Source organism: Salvelinus namaycush, chromosome 2 (assembly GCF_016432855.1).
Source record: "Salvelinus namaycush isolate Seneca chromosome 2, SaNama_1.0, whole genome shotgun sequence".
Lineage (NCBI taxonomy): Eukaryota > Metazoa > Chordata > Actinopteri > Salmoniformes > Salmonidae > Salvelinus > Salvelinus namaycush.
This window is the reverse complement of record NC_052308.1, coordinates 67,425,924-67,439,071: the sequence shown is the minus strand read 5'-3', so window position 1 is coordinate 67,439,071 and position 13,148 is coordinate 67,425,924. Positions and strand designations below refer to the sequence as shown.

The 13,148-nt window shown below is 41.8% G+C and overlaps 1 protein-coding gene across 1 annotated transcript in view; it reads right to left on the bottom strand.

Annotated features, from left to right (window-relative positions):
• Nucleotides 1–13,148, bottom strand: part of LOC120023083 (bMERB domain-containing protein 1-like) — a 33,853-nt gene that overhangs the window by 18,960 nt on the left and 1,745 nt on the right. Inside the window, exon 3 of the mRNA XM_038967048.1 lies at nt 1,798–1,871. Coding sequence (XP_038822976.1) covers nt 1,798–1,871 — 74 coding nt within the window. The remainder of the gene's footprint in view (nt 1–1,797; nt 1,872–13,148) is intronic.

Sequence of the window (13,148 nt, the reverse complement as noted above, 5' to 3'; positions counted from 1 at the left end):
TTTAACTAAGTATATCTGTGCTCCCATTTGTCCATATTTCTTGGAGATCCTTTGAATGGTAACATTTTGTGATACTCTCAACTCATCACATGGTATAAGCAGATTCATAACTTTTATAACACCTCAAATGAATGTCACTTTACTAAGGTGTCTGTGCACACTCTATACGGGCATATGACATGGTTATGACAACCATCATTCCATTCAGTGTAATAATGTGACACGGAAATGAGTAAATGACATTACACCCTGTTAAAACATCTGGTATGTAGACTCTTATGCAGCATGTAATAACATAGGACATAAGTTGTCATGCAGACTGTGAAATAGTAGTTGTTATTAACCGTTGACAGAGCATATAACAGGATGAACAGTCATTTTTAAAACCCATTATAATCAGTTTTATAACATCTCATGCAGTGACTCAACTAATTATAACAACTTTTTGACAACTTATGACAAAAGTTATAAAGGCTTTGTATATGCATGCATAAGGACACCTACAGTAAAGTTTTACCAAATAATTATTAAGTGAGGTCAGTAGTCCCTTCACCATGCACACCATGCACAAAATGTAATAGCTGTATAATTTGTATATAATAATACAAATGATGCTTCAGCACAACAGAGTCATGTGAAGAGATACTGTATACATTATTATGACAGAAGTGATCAAACTAAAACCATTCTTTAAACAATGTTTCCCTATTAAAATGGAATACTCTAACGAAATACAGTATATACACTGTCAACAGGGGTTAAATCAGTGGTAGAACAAACTCAATATATGACAGGATGAACAGTCATTTTTAAAACCAATTATAACCGGTTTTATAACATCTCATGCAGTGAATCATGATTCATTAAAACTACTTATGACAGCTTATGACAAATGTTATAATGTGTTTTATAAACTGGGTAGTTTGGCTCCTGGATGGTGATAAGCTGAAAGCTGTGGTATATCAGACATTATAAACTGGGTGGTTCGAGCCCTGAATGATGATTGGCTGAAAGCCATGGTATATCAGACCGTATACCATGGGTATGACAAAACATGTATTTTTACTGCTCTAATTATGTTGGTAACCAGTTTATAATAGCAATAAGGCACCTCTGGGGTTTGTGATATGTGGCCAATATACCACACGTTGCGTCGTGCATAAGAACAGCCCTTAGCCGTGGTATATTGGCCATATACCACACCCCTTCTGGCCTTAATATAACTGTTATAAGGCTTTATGAATGCATGCCTAAGAACACCTACAGTAAAGTGTTACCAATTATTTTACAGCACTTACAACCCATGAAAAATCAGAAATCAGAAAATCCACAACAATTTACATATCACAGGATACAAAGACAATGTCAGTTTCAGTAAGCACAAATTAATTTACCCTGCGTGAGAGAGGCCCCACATGGTCCCAGCTGACTATGAAAGATAGGTATCGTTTGTCGAGAAGTGTTAATGCTTATGACACAACGCTACTTCCTGATTCGGTGTACTCTGAACCTGTAGAGGGTGCGGTGTTGGATATGTCAGGAAGAGATTGTCTGTCCAATCAGAGGCAATCTTTACTGCCATTGACGGCAAGTTTTACAGTATGTCTAGAATTTAACCCTCTACAATCCATTGTACCTTAGTCTGCAGTTCAAGACCTCTTAGTAGTTGACCTCTCCATCCAAAACACTATTCTCATACTCATTGCCCTAACTAAAGCGAAGAAAACAATATAAAAAAATGAATAATAATAAATGAATAAATAATAGTTGGGCACACAACGTAAACATGGATTATACCTGGTACGGACACCAGTTTCTGGAGCTCCTTCTTGAGGCGAGTGATTTCCTTACACAGCTGAATGTCATCCATCCTAAAGACATAAACATTTAATTATTTAAAAACCCTGCATTATTCAGAATTTATTTAACCTTTTATTTAACTAGGCAAGTCAGTTAAGAACAAATTCTTCTTTTCAATGACAGCCTAGGAACAGTGGGTCAGGGGCAGAACGACTGATTTTTTACCTTGTCAGCTCAGGGATTCGATCTTGCAACCTTTGGGTTAATAGTCCAACGCACTAACCACTAGGCTATTCAGCAAATGGTCCAATCTAAGTGGTCCAAATGGTCCAATCTAAGTTTTTTGTCATTTAGCAGAAGCTCTTATCCAGAGCGACTTACAATAGTGAGTGTATACATTTTTGATACCGTTAACCCAGTATCACAGCATCACAGAGCCTACAGACATCCATTACTGTCAGCTAACTGAGAGCCTCACCTCCTCTACCTTTCTACCTGTCAGACAGGATGAACAGGGACCTGCGGTGGGCAACAGCTTTAAACAGAATGCCTAACTTATTAGATATTTCAGATTCTAAACAGTGTCATCAAAGGCTAAAACAAGATCCAATTATAAAAAACAGTGCCGGGCTTCCATATACAGTCGTTTGAAAAAGTTTGGGCACCCCTCTGAGGCTGCATAATAATTTACTCTGTCGTCACAGAAAATGATCACAGTGGCATGCCATTCATTTTCTAATAAAAGCTGAGTACTGGGGTATTGTCCGGACAAAGATTTTTAGTGTAGCAATATTAAGTTGTATGAAATTAAATCAGATGTGAAAAATAGGCTATGCAAAAATGTGGGCACCCTTATCATTCTGTTGATTTGAATACCTGTAACTACTTAGCACTGATTAATTGGAACACACAATTGGTTTGGTGAGCTCATTAAGCCTTGAACTTCATAGACAAGTGCATCCAATCATGAGAAAAGGTATTTAAGGTGGCCAATTGCAAGTTGTTGTTCTCTTTGACTCTCCTCTGAAGAGTGGCAACATGGGGGCTTCAAAACAACTCTCAAATGACCTGAAAACAAAGATTGTTCAACATTATGTTTTAGAGGAAGGCTACAAAAAGCTATCGCAGAGATTTAAGCTGTCAGTGTCCACTGTGAGGAACATAGTGAGGAAATGGAAGACCACAGGCACAGTTCTTGTTAAGGCCAGAAGTGGCAGGCCAAGTAAAATATCGGAGAGGCAAAGGCGAAGGATGGTGAGAACGGTCAAAACCAGCTCACAGACAACCTCCAAAGACCTACAACATCATCTTGCTGCAGATGGTGTCATTGTGCATCGTTCAACAATTTAGCGCACTTTGCACAGGGAGAAGCTGTATGGGAGAGTGATGCGGAAGAAGCCTTTTCTGCACACACACCACAAACAGAGTCGCTTGAGGTATGCAAACGCACATTTGGACAAGCCAGCTTCATTTTGGAATAAGGTGCTGTGGACTGATGAAACAAAGATTGAGTTATTTGGTCATAACAAGGGACGTTATGCATGGCGGCAAAAGAACACAGCGTTCCAAGAAAAACACTTGCTACCCACAGTAAAATTTGGTGGGGGTTCCATCATGCTGTGGGGCTGTGTGGCCAGTGCCGGTACTGGGAATCTTGTTAAAGTTGAGGGTCGCATGGATTCCACTGAATATCAGCAGATTCTTGGGAATAAGTTTGAAGAATCAGTCACAAAGTTGAAGTTACGCCGGCGCTGGATATTTCAACAAGACAACGACCCAAAACACTGCTCAAAATCTACCCGGGCATTTATGCAGAGGAACAAGTACAATGTTCTGGAATGGCCATCCCAGTCCCCAGACCTGAATACCATTGAGAATCTGTGGGATGATTTGAAGCGGGCTGTCCATGCTCGGCAACCATCAAGCCTAACTGAACTGGAGATGTTTTGTAAGGAGGAATGGTCCAAAATACCTTCATCCAGAATCCAGACACTCATTAGAGGCTATGGCAAGCGTCTAGAGGCTGTTATTTTAGCAAAAGGAGGCTCTACTAAATATTGATGTGATTTTTCTATTGGGGTGCCCAAATTTATGCACCTGTCTAATTTTGTTTTGATGCATATTGCACATTTTCTGTTAATCCAATAAACCTAATTTCACTACTGAAATATTACTGTGGCCATCAGTTATTTGATAGATCAAAATGAAATTGCTGATCCAAACACCCAATTATTTATAAATGGAAATCATGGAAATTGTCAGGGGTGCCCAAACTTTTTCATACGACTGTAGTGTGTCACGACTTCCGCCGAAGTCGCTCGCTCTTCTTGTTCGGGCGGCGTTCGACGTCACCGGCCTTCTAGCCATCCCCGATCCACTTTTAATTTTTCATTTGTTTTGTCTTTGTTTTACACACCTGGTTTCAATTCCCCAATTACATGTTCATTATTTAACCCTCTGTTTTCCCCATGGTTTTTGTGAGTGATTGTTTTATTGTAAGCTCGGTCCGATGTTTGTGGGCTTGGTATTACTTCATGTATTTGGAAATTTTGAGTAAAGTTCATTGTGTTACTCATCTCTGCTGTCCTGCGCCTGACTTCTCTGCACCAGCTACAGCCAGAACCTTACACAGTGCCTGTGCCAAAACCTCTTTCTCCAATGAATGAGGAAAGGATTCCCTCCCTCCCTCCCTCCCTCCCTCCATGTAACACTTTCCAAGCATTGCAATACAGGGAGTAGGACTAGGCGCTTTGCTCCATGTGGTTAAACTTTTTCAGCCTGGGACCAAAATGAGAAATTCTGTGTTTTCCTGGGACCCAAGCTTATGAAAACATGCAACTATACGTAAATATCGGTACATTTAATTGCCCTTATGCCTATAACAAATGCAATACAGACAAAAACAAATGACAATGAAATACCCATATAAATTGCAATTCATGTTTATTTTTCCCCATTAAAAACACTCATACATGTGTGTCTAGATTGGAACAGTTGCTGTTATAATACAATCAATTATTTTCATTCTGAACTGGAATAAACTGATTGATCACATCACACAGATGTAGACCAGAAAACAAACACACACACACCTATTCTGGGCTAAGTCTCTATTCTGGGCTCAGTTTTTGACAGTGCAACCCTAAGGTCATGCTCAGCATTGAGTGTGTTTCTGTACTTGTTTTTTTAAGTTTTTAAGAGTTGAGAACCCTGACTCGCATAGGTATGTGGTGTCAAACTGGACGAGAACATCTACTGCTTTCTCAGCCAGGCAGGAGACCGAACTGTGTGAGTGTGTTTGCCTCAAAAAGCATCTTGCTTCAATCAGTTTATTCCAGTTAAGAATAACAATTATTATTGTATTTTAACAGCAACAGTTCAAACCTAGACTAGTTTTCAACAATAATTTATAGAGTAAAATGTACAGTAGGCCTGATAATTTTTAATCTTCATCTGTACTGTTACTTAGGGTTGCACTATCAGTAGCTAGCTTGCTTTGGCGAATGTTAGCTATTAGCTGTGTACAAGGCCAGGGGATTGTTTGAAAGAGAAACTCACATCTACTACTATGAGAGTTAACGTTAGTTAGTACTCCCTTATTACTGCTTATCACCTGTTATAAAATGACAACAATGCCTTGCTAGCTGACATACTTTCCCACTGTCGAAGCACTGTTTCCTGCAGCATTCTGCCCTGTTCTGAAAGAACTCCCTGGGTTTACCATCATGCTGTGGATGTTTGGTCAGGACGTGTCGTTTTGTTAATTTGTTCGTTATGCGAGTCTCATTACTAAGCACTTCCACACACAAAACACATTGTGGGCGCTCCTCGTTATAAGTTTGTATGAAAGAGAGAGAAACTCATCGCTGTATATGCGTTTCATGACAATTCAGTCAGAACTTGTGGCTAGCATGAGTCCATTTGATGACAACGGTGAGTGATGGCGAGTGCGAATGACAAGTCAGTGGCTGACAGCGCATCATCTGCTGCCTGAACGACAGCGCTGCATCGTGTGTGTCGTGGAGTCATCTTCAAGAAAACTGCAGAAAAAAAGATCCGGTAAACCACAAAGCACACGGGCATCTCCCTCTCGCACTCGCGCAGCAGCCAAACTGAGCAGAGACCGCTGCTTAAGCAGAAAGCGCACAGAACAGAGAGCGCAGATGCACTTGGCCAAATCAATTCCAGTAATTAATGAAACAATTATAAATGTACACTGACACGTCGCGACCCACCATTAACAGGTCCAGTGGGTCGCGACCCATACTTTAAGAAAGGCGGCTCTAGATGCTGGAGAGTGATGTCAAACAGACAGGGTGTATCATCCATTACTAGGAGGATGAGACATCATCCTGGGTTAGTTCTGGTCTCCTGCCACATGACACATTTCCCTTCTGAGGAACATCAGTGATGACTCATAGGTCAGTGTAGTGACATACTGTAGAGCAGAACATTATTCATTCTGTAGTGTAGATAGAGCAGAACATCACTGCTGAGTGAGAGGGTCAGCTACAGTATCATCATTAGTAAGCTACATCATTGTTAATTCAGGTCTCAGTGGCAGTGTTATAATTAGAATGTTGTGGACATGGGCTACTGAGTGAGGGGTCAGTCCAGTTCCATCATTAAGAAGGGACAGCACTAGCTACTGAGTAATGGTGCTTTCAAGACAACTGGGAACACTTAAAAAACAAGGTCAAATCATGACGTCCGTGATCTTCAGGCCAGAAAGTGGGAGTTCTAGAAAGATGGATCCAAGTCGGATCTTGTTTTTTCAGAGTTCCTGGTTGTCTTGAACGCACTGATGTCGGAAGTCAGAGATTTGAGGTCCCAGTACCCAGCCTAGTGAGTGACCTCACTAGCAACTGAGTGAGAGGTCAGCCTAATGACATAAGTAAGAAGGGACATCACTAGCTACTGAGGGAGAGGGTCAGTTTAGTAACATTATCAATAGGGAAGATTATAGGGAAAGTTGTTTTTCACTACAGCTGAGAGGGACACTGACACACTGGTTTATGCATTCACTCACTGTTGTAAGTTGCTTTGGATTCAATGGTTATAAAGATGAGCTGAGGAGAGATTGACTGCATCACTTCTTCTTTTTATAACAGCATATATTATTTATTGTTATATTAAATACAGTAGTTAATTGTTGGTTTACAGATTGCCTAGATGAAGCTGAACCTTGACTTTTACAGTTTATATATTGAACCCATGCTACTCTATTCTTCATCTAAGACAAAGAGAATGGCAGGGCACTGTTCTTATGGGTCCCCCTGTCTGTAGGACAACTGTAGCCCTCTGGTGATGGAGTCGGGGTTCTGACTCCTAAACTTGAAATAGTGTTAATTATCACGTATCCTATTGAAGTATTGAGTGCTACAGTCTAGGGTCAACGCCAGAAGTGAATGGTCATCTGTAGGAGGAATGTATATGGTGGAGGCAATTAAGCTTGAAGGAAGGGCTGAGTTGGGTAGCTGAGCCTACAGACATCCATCACTGTCAGCTAACTGAGAGCCTCACCTCTCTACCTCCACTACCTCTCTACCTGTCAGACGGGATGAATAGGGACCTGCGGTGGGCAAGGTGCAGAATACAGATGATGTATGGCCTGAGGGGAACCACAGTATTCTACTTAAACAGATTATACTCCCTTCTACTCAATTATAATGAAATTGTTGAAGCAGCTTTGCTTCTTATCTTTGTTATCATTGTTATGAGTGGTGTGTTGAATGGGTTTTCTATAAACTTGATTTGATCAAGGATGCTATTCATATTCCTGAATTGGCAACATACAGGGATCGTTATACTAACTACTTGCACTTTATATGCTCAGTCACACTAATTAAAGTCTGATTAGATTACTGTGTATCACAGTCTTGGCTCTAAATGAATCACAGCTCATTCCCTGTCTTTGTGTCACAGTATAGGGAGGAGATGTCACTATGGTGCATTCTATAGGGTTATGATGATGGTGTAGCACCAGTAAATATGCAGTATAATCATGCCTGAGTATAGACATTCCTGGATTCCTCCTTTCACTCCTCTCTATTGGATCACCCTGTCTCTTCTAACAGTGTACATAACTGTGAGCATGCATTCACGCACACACAGATGTGTCCCTGTGTTGAGCTTAACCCTGACCCAAAAGCCTAGAAGGGATGAGAGAGCCAAGGCTATGGGTTCGTAGCTTCAACCCCGCAGCACACACACACACACTTACACACACCAACTGGTTAATGGACTGCTGAATTTTTTTTTTTTGTTCTCTTGCTTTGTTTGTTATTTTCCATATTATGTCGAGCTCTGAGAAGCTACCCAGGAAAGGGCTGAAAATATCCCATATTAATATAGGTAGCCTTAGAAATAAGGTTCGTGAAATCAATCAATTGATAACATCAGATATTAGCCATTTCTGAAACTCACTTAAATAATTATTTTGATGATACAGCAATAGCAATACAAGGATATAACATCTATAGAATAGACAGAAATGCTCATGGGGGAGGTGTTGTTTTATATGGAGTGTAACGACCCTGGGTTTATAAGCGCGGAAATCAACTCTGCCGTTCGAGCATGCTTTTGTGGCAGAGTCGATAACGCGCCGGACCTCGGGCTAGAAGGTCGAGGGTTCGACCTGCTCCCTGCCTGTTTCATTACAATATATATATATTGGGTAGCTGATATATACAGTTGAAGTTGGAAGTTTACATACACTTAGTTTGGAGTCATTAAAACTCGTTTTTCAATCACTCCACACATTTCTTGTTAACAAACTATAGTTTTCGGAAGTCAGTTAGAACATCTACTTTGTGCATGACACAAGTAATTTTTCCAACAATTGTTTACAGACAGATTATTTCACTGTATCACAATTCCAGTGGGTCAGAAGTTTACATACACTAAATTGACTGTGCCTTTAAACGGCTTGGAAGATTCCAGAAAATTATGGCTTTAGAAGCTTCTGGTAGGCTAATTGACATAATTTGAGTCAATTGGAGGTGTACCTGTGGATGTATTTCAAGGCCTACCTTCAAACTCAGTGCCTCTTTGCTTGACATCATGGGAAAATCAAAAGAAATGACCTCAGAATTTTTTTGTAGACCTCCACAAGTCTGGTTCATCCTTGGGAGCAATTTCCAAACGTCTGAAGGTACCACATTCATCTGTACAAACAATAGTACAAACAATAGTACGCAAGTATAAACACCATGGGACCACGCAGCCGTCATACCTGTAACGTTCGTCGTCGGAATGAGACCAAAGCGCAGCGTGGAAAGTGTTCAAGATTTAATGTTCACAAAAAAACTCAAACAAAATGACAAAAGGAGAAAACGAAAGCGCACAGTTCTGTCAGGGAAACAACCTAAACAGAAAACAACACCCCACAAAACCCAAACGGAAAATGATAACTTATACACTGCTCAAAAAAATAAAGGGAACACTTAAACAACACAATGTAACTCCAAGTCAATCACACTTCTGTGAAATCAAACTGTCCACTTAGGAAGCAACACTGATTGACAATAAATTTCACATGCTGTTGTGCAAATGGAATAGACAAAAGGTGGAAATTATAGGCAATTAGCAAGACACCCCCAATAAAGGAGTGATTCTGCAGGTGGTGACCACAGACCACTTCTCAGTTCCTATGCTTCCTGGCTGATGTTTTGGTCACTTTTGAATGCTGGCGGTGCTTTCACTCTAGTGGTAGCATGAGACGGAGTCTACAACCCACACAAGTGGCTCAGGTAGTGCAGCTTATCCAGGATGGCACATCAATGCGAGCTGTGGCAAGAAGGTTTGCTGTGTCTGTCAGCGTAGTGTCCAGAGCATGGAGGCGCTACCAGGAGACATGCCAGTACATCAGGAGACGTGGAGGAGGCCGTAGGAGGGCAACAACCCAGCAGCAGGACCGCTACCTCCGCCTTTGTGCAAGGAGGAGCACTGCCAGAGCCCTGCAAAATGACCTCCAGCAGGCCACAAATGTGCATGTGTCTGCTCAAACGGTCAGAAACAGACTCCATGAGGGTGGTATGAGGGCCCGACGTCCACAGGTGGGGGTTGTGCTTACAGCCCAACACCGTGCAGGACGTTTGGCATTTGCCAGAGAACACCAAGATTGGCAAATTCGCCACTGGCGCCCTGTGCTCTTCACAGATGAAAGCAGGTTCACACTGAGCACATGAGCACTACGGCCTCCTCCACGTCTCCTGATGTACTGGCCTGTCTCCTGGTAGCGCCTCCATGCTCTGGACACTACGCTGACAGACACAGCAAACCTTCTTGCCACAGCTCGCATTGATGTGCCATCCTGGATGAGCTGCACTACCTGAGCCACTTGTGTGGGTTGTAGACTCCGTCTCATGCTACCACTAGAGTGAAAGCACCGCCAGCATTCAAAAGTGACCAAAACATCAGCCAGGAAGCATAGGAACTGAGAAGTGGTCTGTGGTCACCACCTGCAGAATCACTCCTTTATTGGGGGTGTCTTGCTAATTGCCTATAATTTCCACCTTTTGTCTATTCCATTTGCACAACAGCATGTGAAATTTATTGTCAATCAGTGTTGCTTCCTAAGTGGACAGTTTGATTTCACAGAAGTGTGATTGACTTGGAGTTACATTGTGTTGTTTAAGTGTTCCCTTTTTTTTTTTGAGCAGTGTATATGATCCCCAATCAGAGACAAGGATAGACAGCTGCCTCTGATTGGGAACCACACTCGGCAAAACAACAAAGAAATAGAAAAAATAGATTTTCCCACCCGTGTCACACCCTGACCTAACCAAACATAGAGAATAAATAAGGATCTCTAAGGTCAGGGCGTGACAATACCACTCAGGAAGGAGACGCGTTCTGTCTCCTTGAGTTGAACGTACTTTGGTGCGAAAAGTGCAAATCAATCCCAGAACAACAGCAAAGGACCTTGTGAAGATGCTGGAGGAAACAGGTACAAAAGTATCAATATCCACAGTAAAACAAGTCCAATATCGACATAACCTGAAAGGCCGTTCAGCAAGGAAGAAGCCACTGCTCCAAAACCGCCATAAAAAAGCCAGACTACGGTTTGCAACTGCACATGGGGACAAAGATCGTACTTTTTGGAGAAATGTCCTCTGGTCTGATGAAACAAAAATAGAACTGAGTTACTCAGTTAGACCAGCTCTGTCAGGGGGAATGGGCCAAAATTCACCCAACCTATTGTGGGAAGCTTGTGGAAGGCTACCCGAAACATTTGACCCAAGTTAAACAATTTAAAGGCAATGCTACCAAATACTAATTGAGTGTATGTAAACTTCAGACCCACTGGGAATGTGATGAAAGAAATAAAAGCTGAAATAAGTATTTCTCTCTACTATTATTCTGACATTTCACATTGGTGAACAGTGGTCACAGTGGTGATCCTAACTGACCAAAGACAGGGAATTTTTACTAGGATTAAATGTCAGGAATTGTGAAAAACTGAGTTTAAATGTATTTGGTTTAGGTGTATGTAAACTTCCAACTTCAACTGTTCAACTATATATACAGTGGGGAGTAATGTAGGATTGAATTGTTGAATTGCGACTCTACTTTGTCTCTATACTGGGACTTAGCTTGTTTGATTGCCTTGCGGAGGGAATAGCTACACTGTTTGTATTCGGTCATGTTTCCGGTCACCTTGCCCTGGTTAAAAGCAGTGGTTCGCGCTTTCAGTTTCACGCGAATGCTGCCATCAATCCACGGTTTCTGGTTTGGGAATGTTTTAAATCGTTGCTGTGGGTACGACATCGTCAATGCACTTTCTAATGAACTTGCTCACCGAATCAGCGTATTCGTCAATGTTGTTGTTGGACGCAATGCGGAACATATCCCAATCCACGTGATCGAAGCAGTCTTGAAGCGTGGAATCAGATTGGTCGGACCAGCGTTGAACAGACCTGAGCGCGGGAGCTTGCTGTTTTAGTTTCTGTTTGTAGGCTGGAAGCAACAAAATGGAGTCGTGGTCAGCTTTTCCGAAAGGAGGGCGGGGGAGGGCCTTATATGCGTCGCGGAAGTTAGTATAACAATGATCCAAGGTTTTACCAGCCCTGGTAGCACAATCGATATGCTGATAAAATTTAGGGAGTTTTGTTTTCAGATTAGCCTTGTTAAAATCCCCAGCTACGATGAATGCAGCCTCAGGGTGTGTAGTTTCCAGTTTACAAAGAGTCAGATAAAGTTCGTTCAGAGCCATCGATGTGTCTGCTTGGGGGGGGATATATACGGCTGTGATTATAATCGAAGAGAATTCCCTTGGTAGATAATGTGGTCGACATTTGATTGTGAGAAATTCTAGATCAGGTGAACAGAATGACTTGAGTTCCTGTATGTTGTTATGATCACACCACGTCTCGTTAATCATAAGGCATACACCCCCGCCCCTCTTCTTACCAGAAAGATGTTTGTTTCTGTCGGGGCGATGCGTGAAGAAACCAGCTGGCTGCACCGACTCCGTTAGCGTCTCTCGAGTAAGCCATGTTTCCGTGAAGCAGAGAACGTTGCAGTCTCTGATATCTCTCTGGAAAGCTAACCTTGCATCAACCTTGTTGTCAAGAGACTGGACATTGGCGAGTAGTATGCTAGGGAGTGGAGCGCGATGTGCCCGTCTCCGAAGCCTGACCAGGAGACCGCTTCGTTTGCCCCGTTTACGGCGTCGTTGTTTAGTGTCGCCGGCTGGGATCAGATCCATTGTATTGGGTGGAAGGCAAAACACAGGATCCGCATCGGGAGAGTCATATTCCTGGTTGTAACGATGGTGAATTGACGTTGCTCTTATATTCAGTAGTTCCTCCCGACTGTATGTAATGAAACCTAAGATTACCTGGGGTACCAATGTAAGGAATAACACATAAAAAAAAAAATACTGCATATTTTCCTAGGAACGCGAAGCGAGGCGGCCATCTTGGTCGGCGCCGGAAGTCCTATCTACAGTTGTTTTTAAATGTGCTCGACAAATAAACTTGATTTGATTAACTGTTGATCAATATATTAAAATAATTTTGTTTCAAATTTTGCTCTGGCCTCTTCTTTAAGTTTCTATTCAACATAATACCTTATTATCTCAATGAAATGCACTGAAATTAATGTATATTTGACCCACAAAGGCAATTTATTATTTTGGCCAGTAAAAAAATATGCTTAGCTGGTGGATTTTTTTCATCTACCAGTCCCCTTGGCAGGTGAGACAAAAAGTAAATTTCAGACACTGGTTACACACACACACACACACACACACACACACACACACACACACACACACACACACACACACACACACACACACACACACACACACACACACACACACACACACACACAAAATCCTG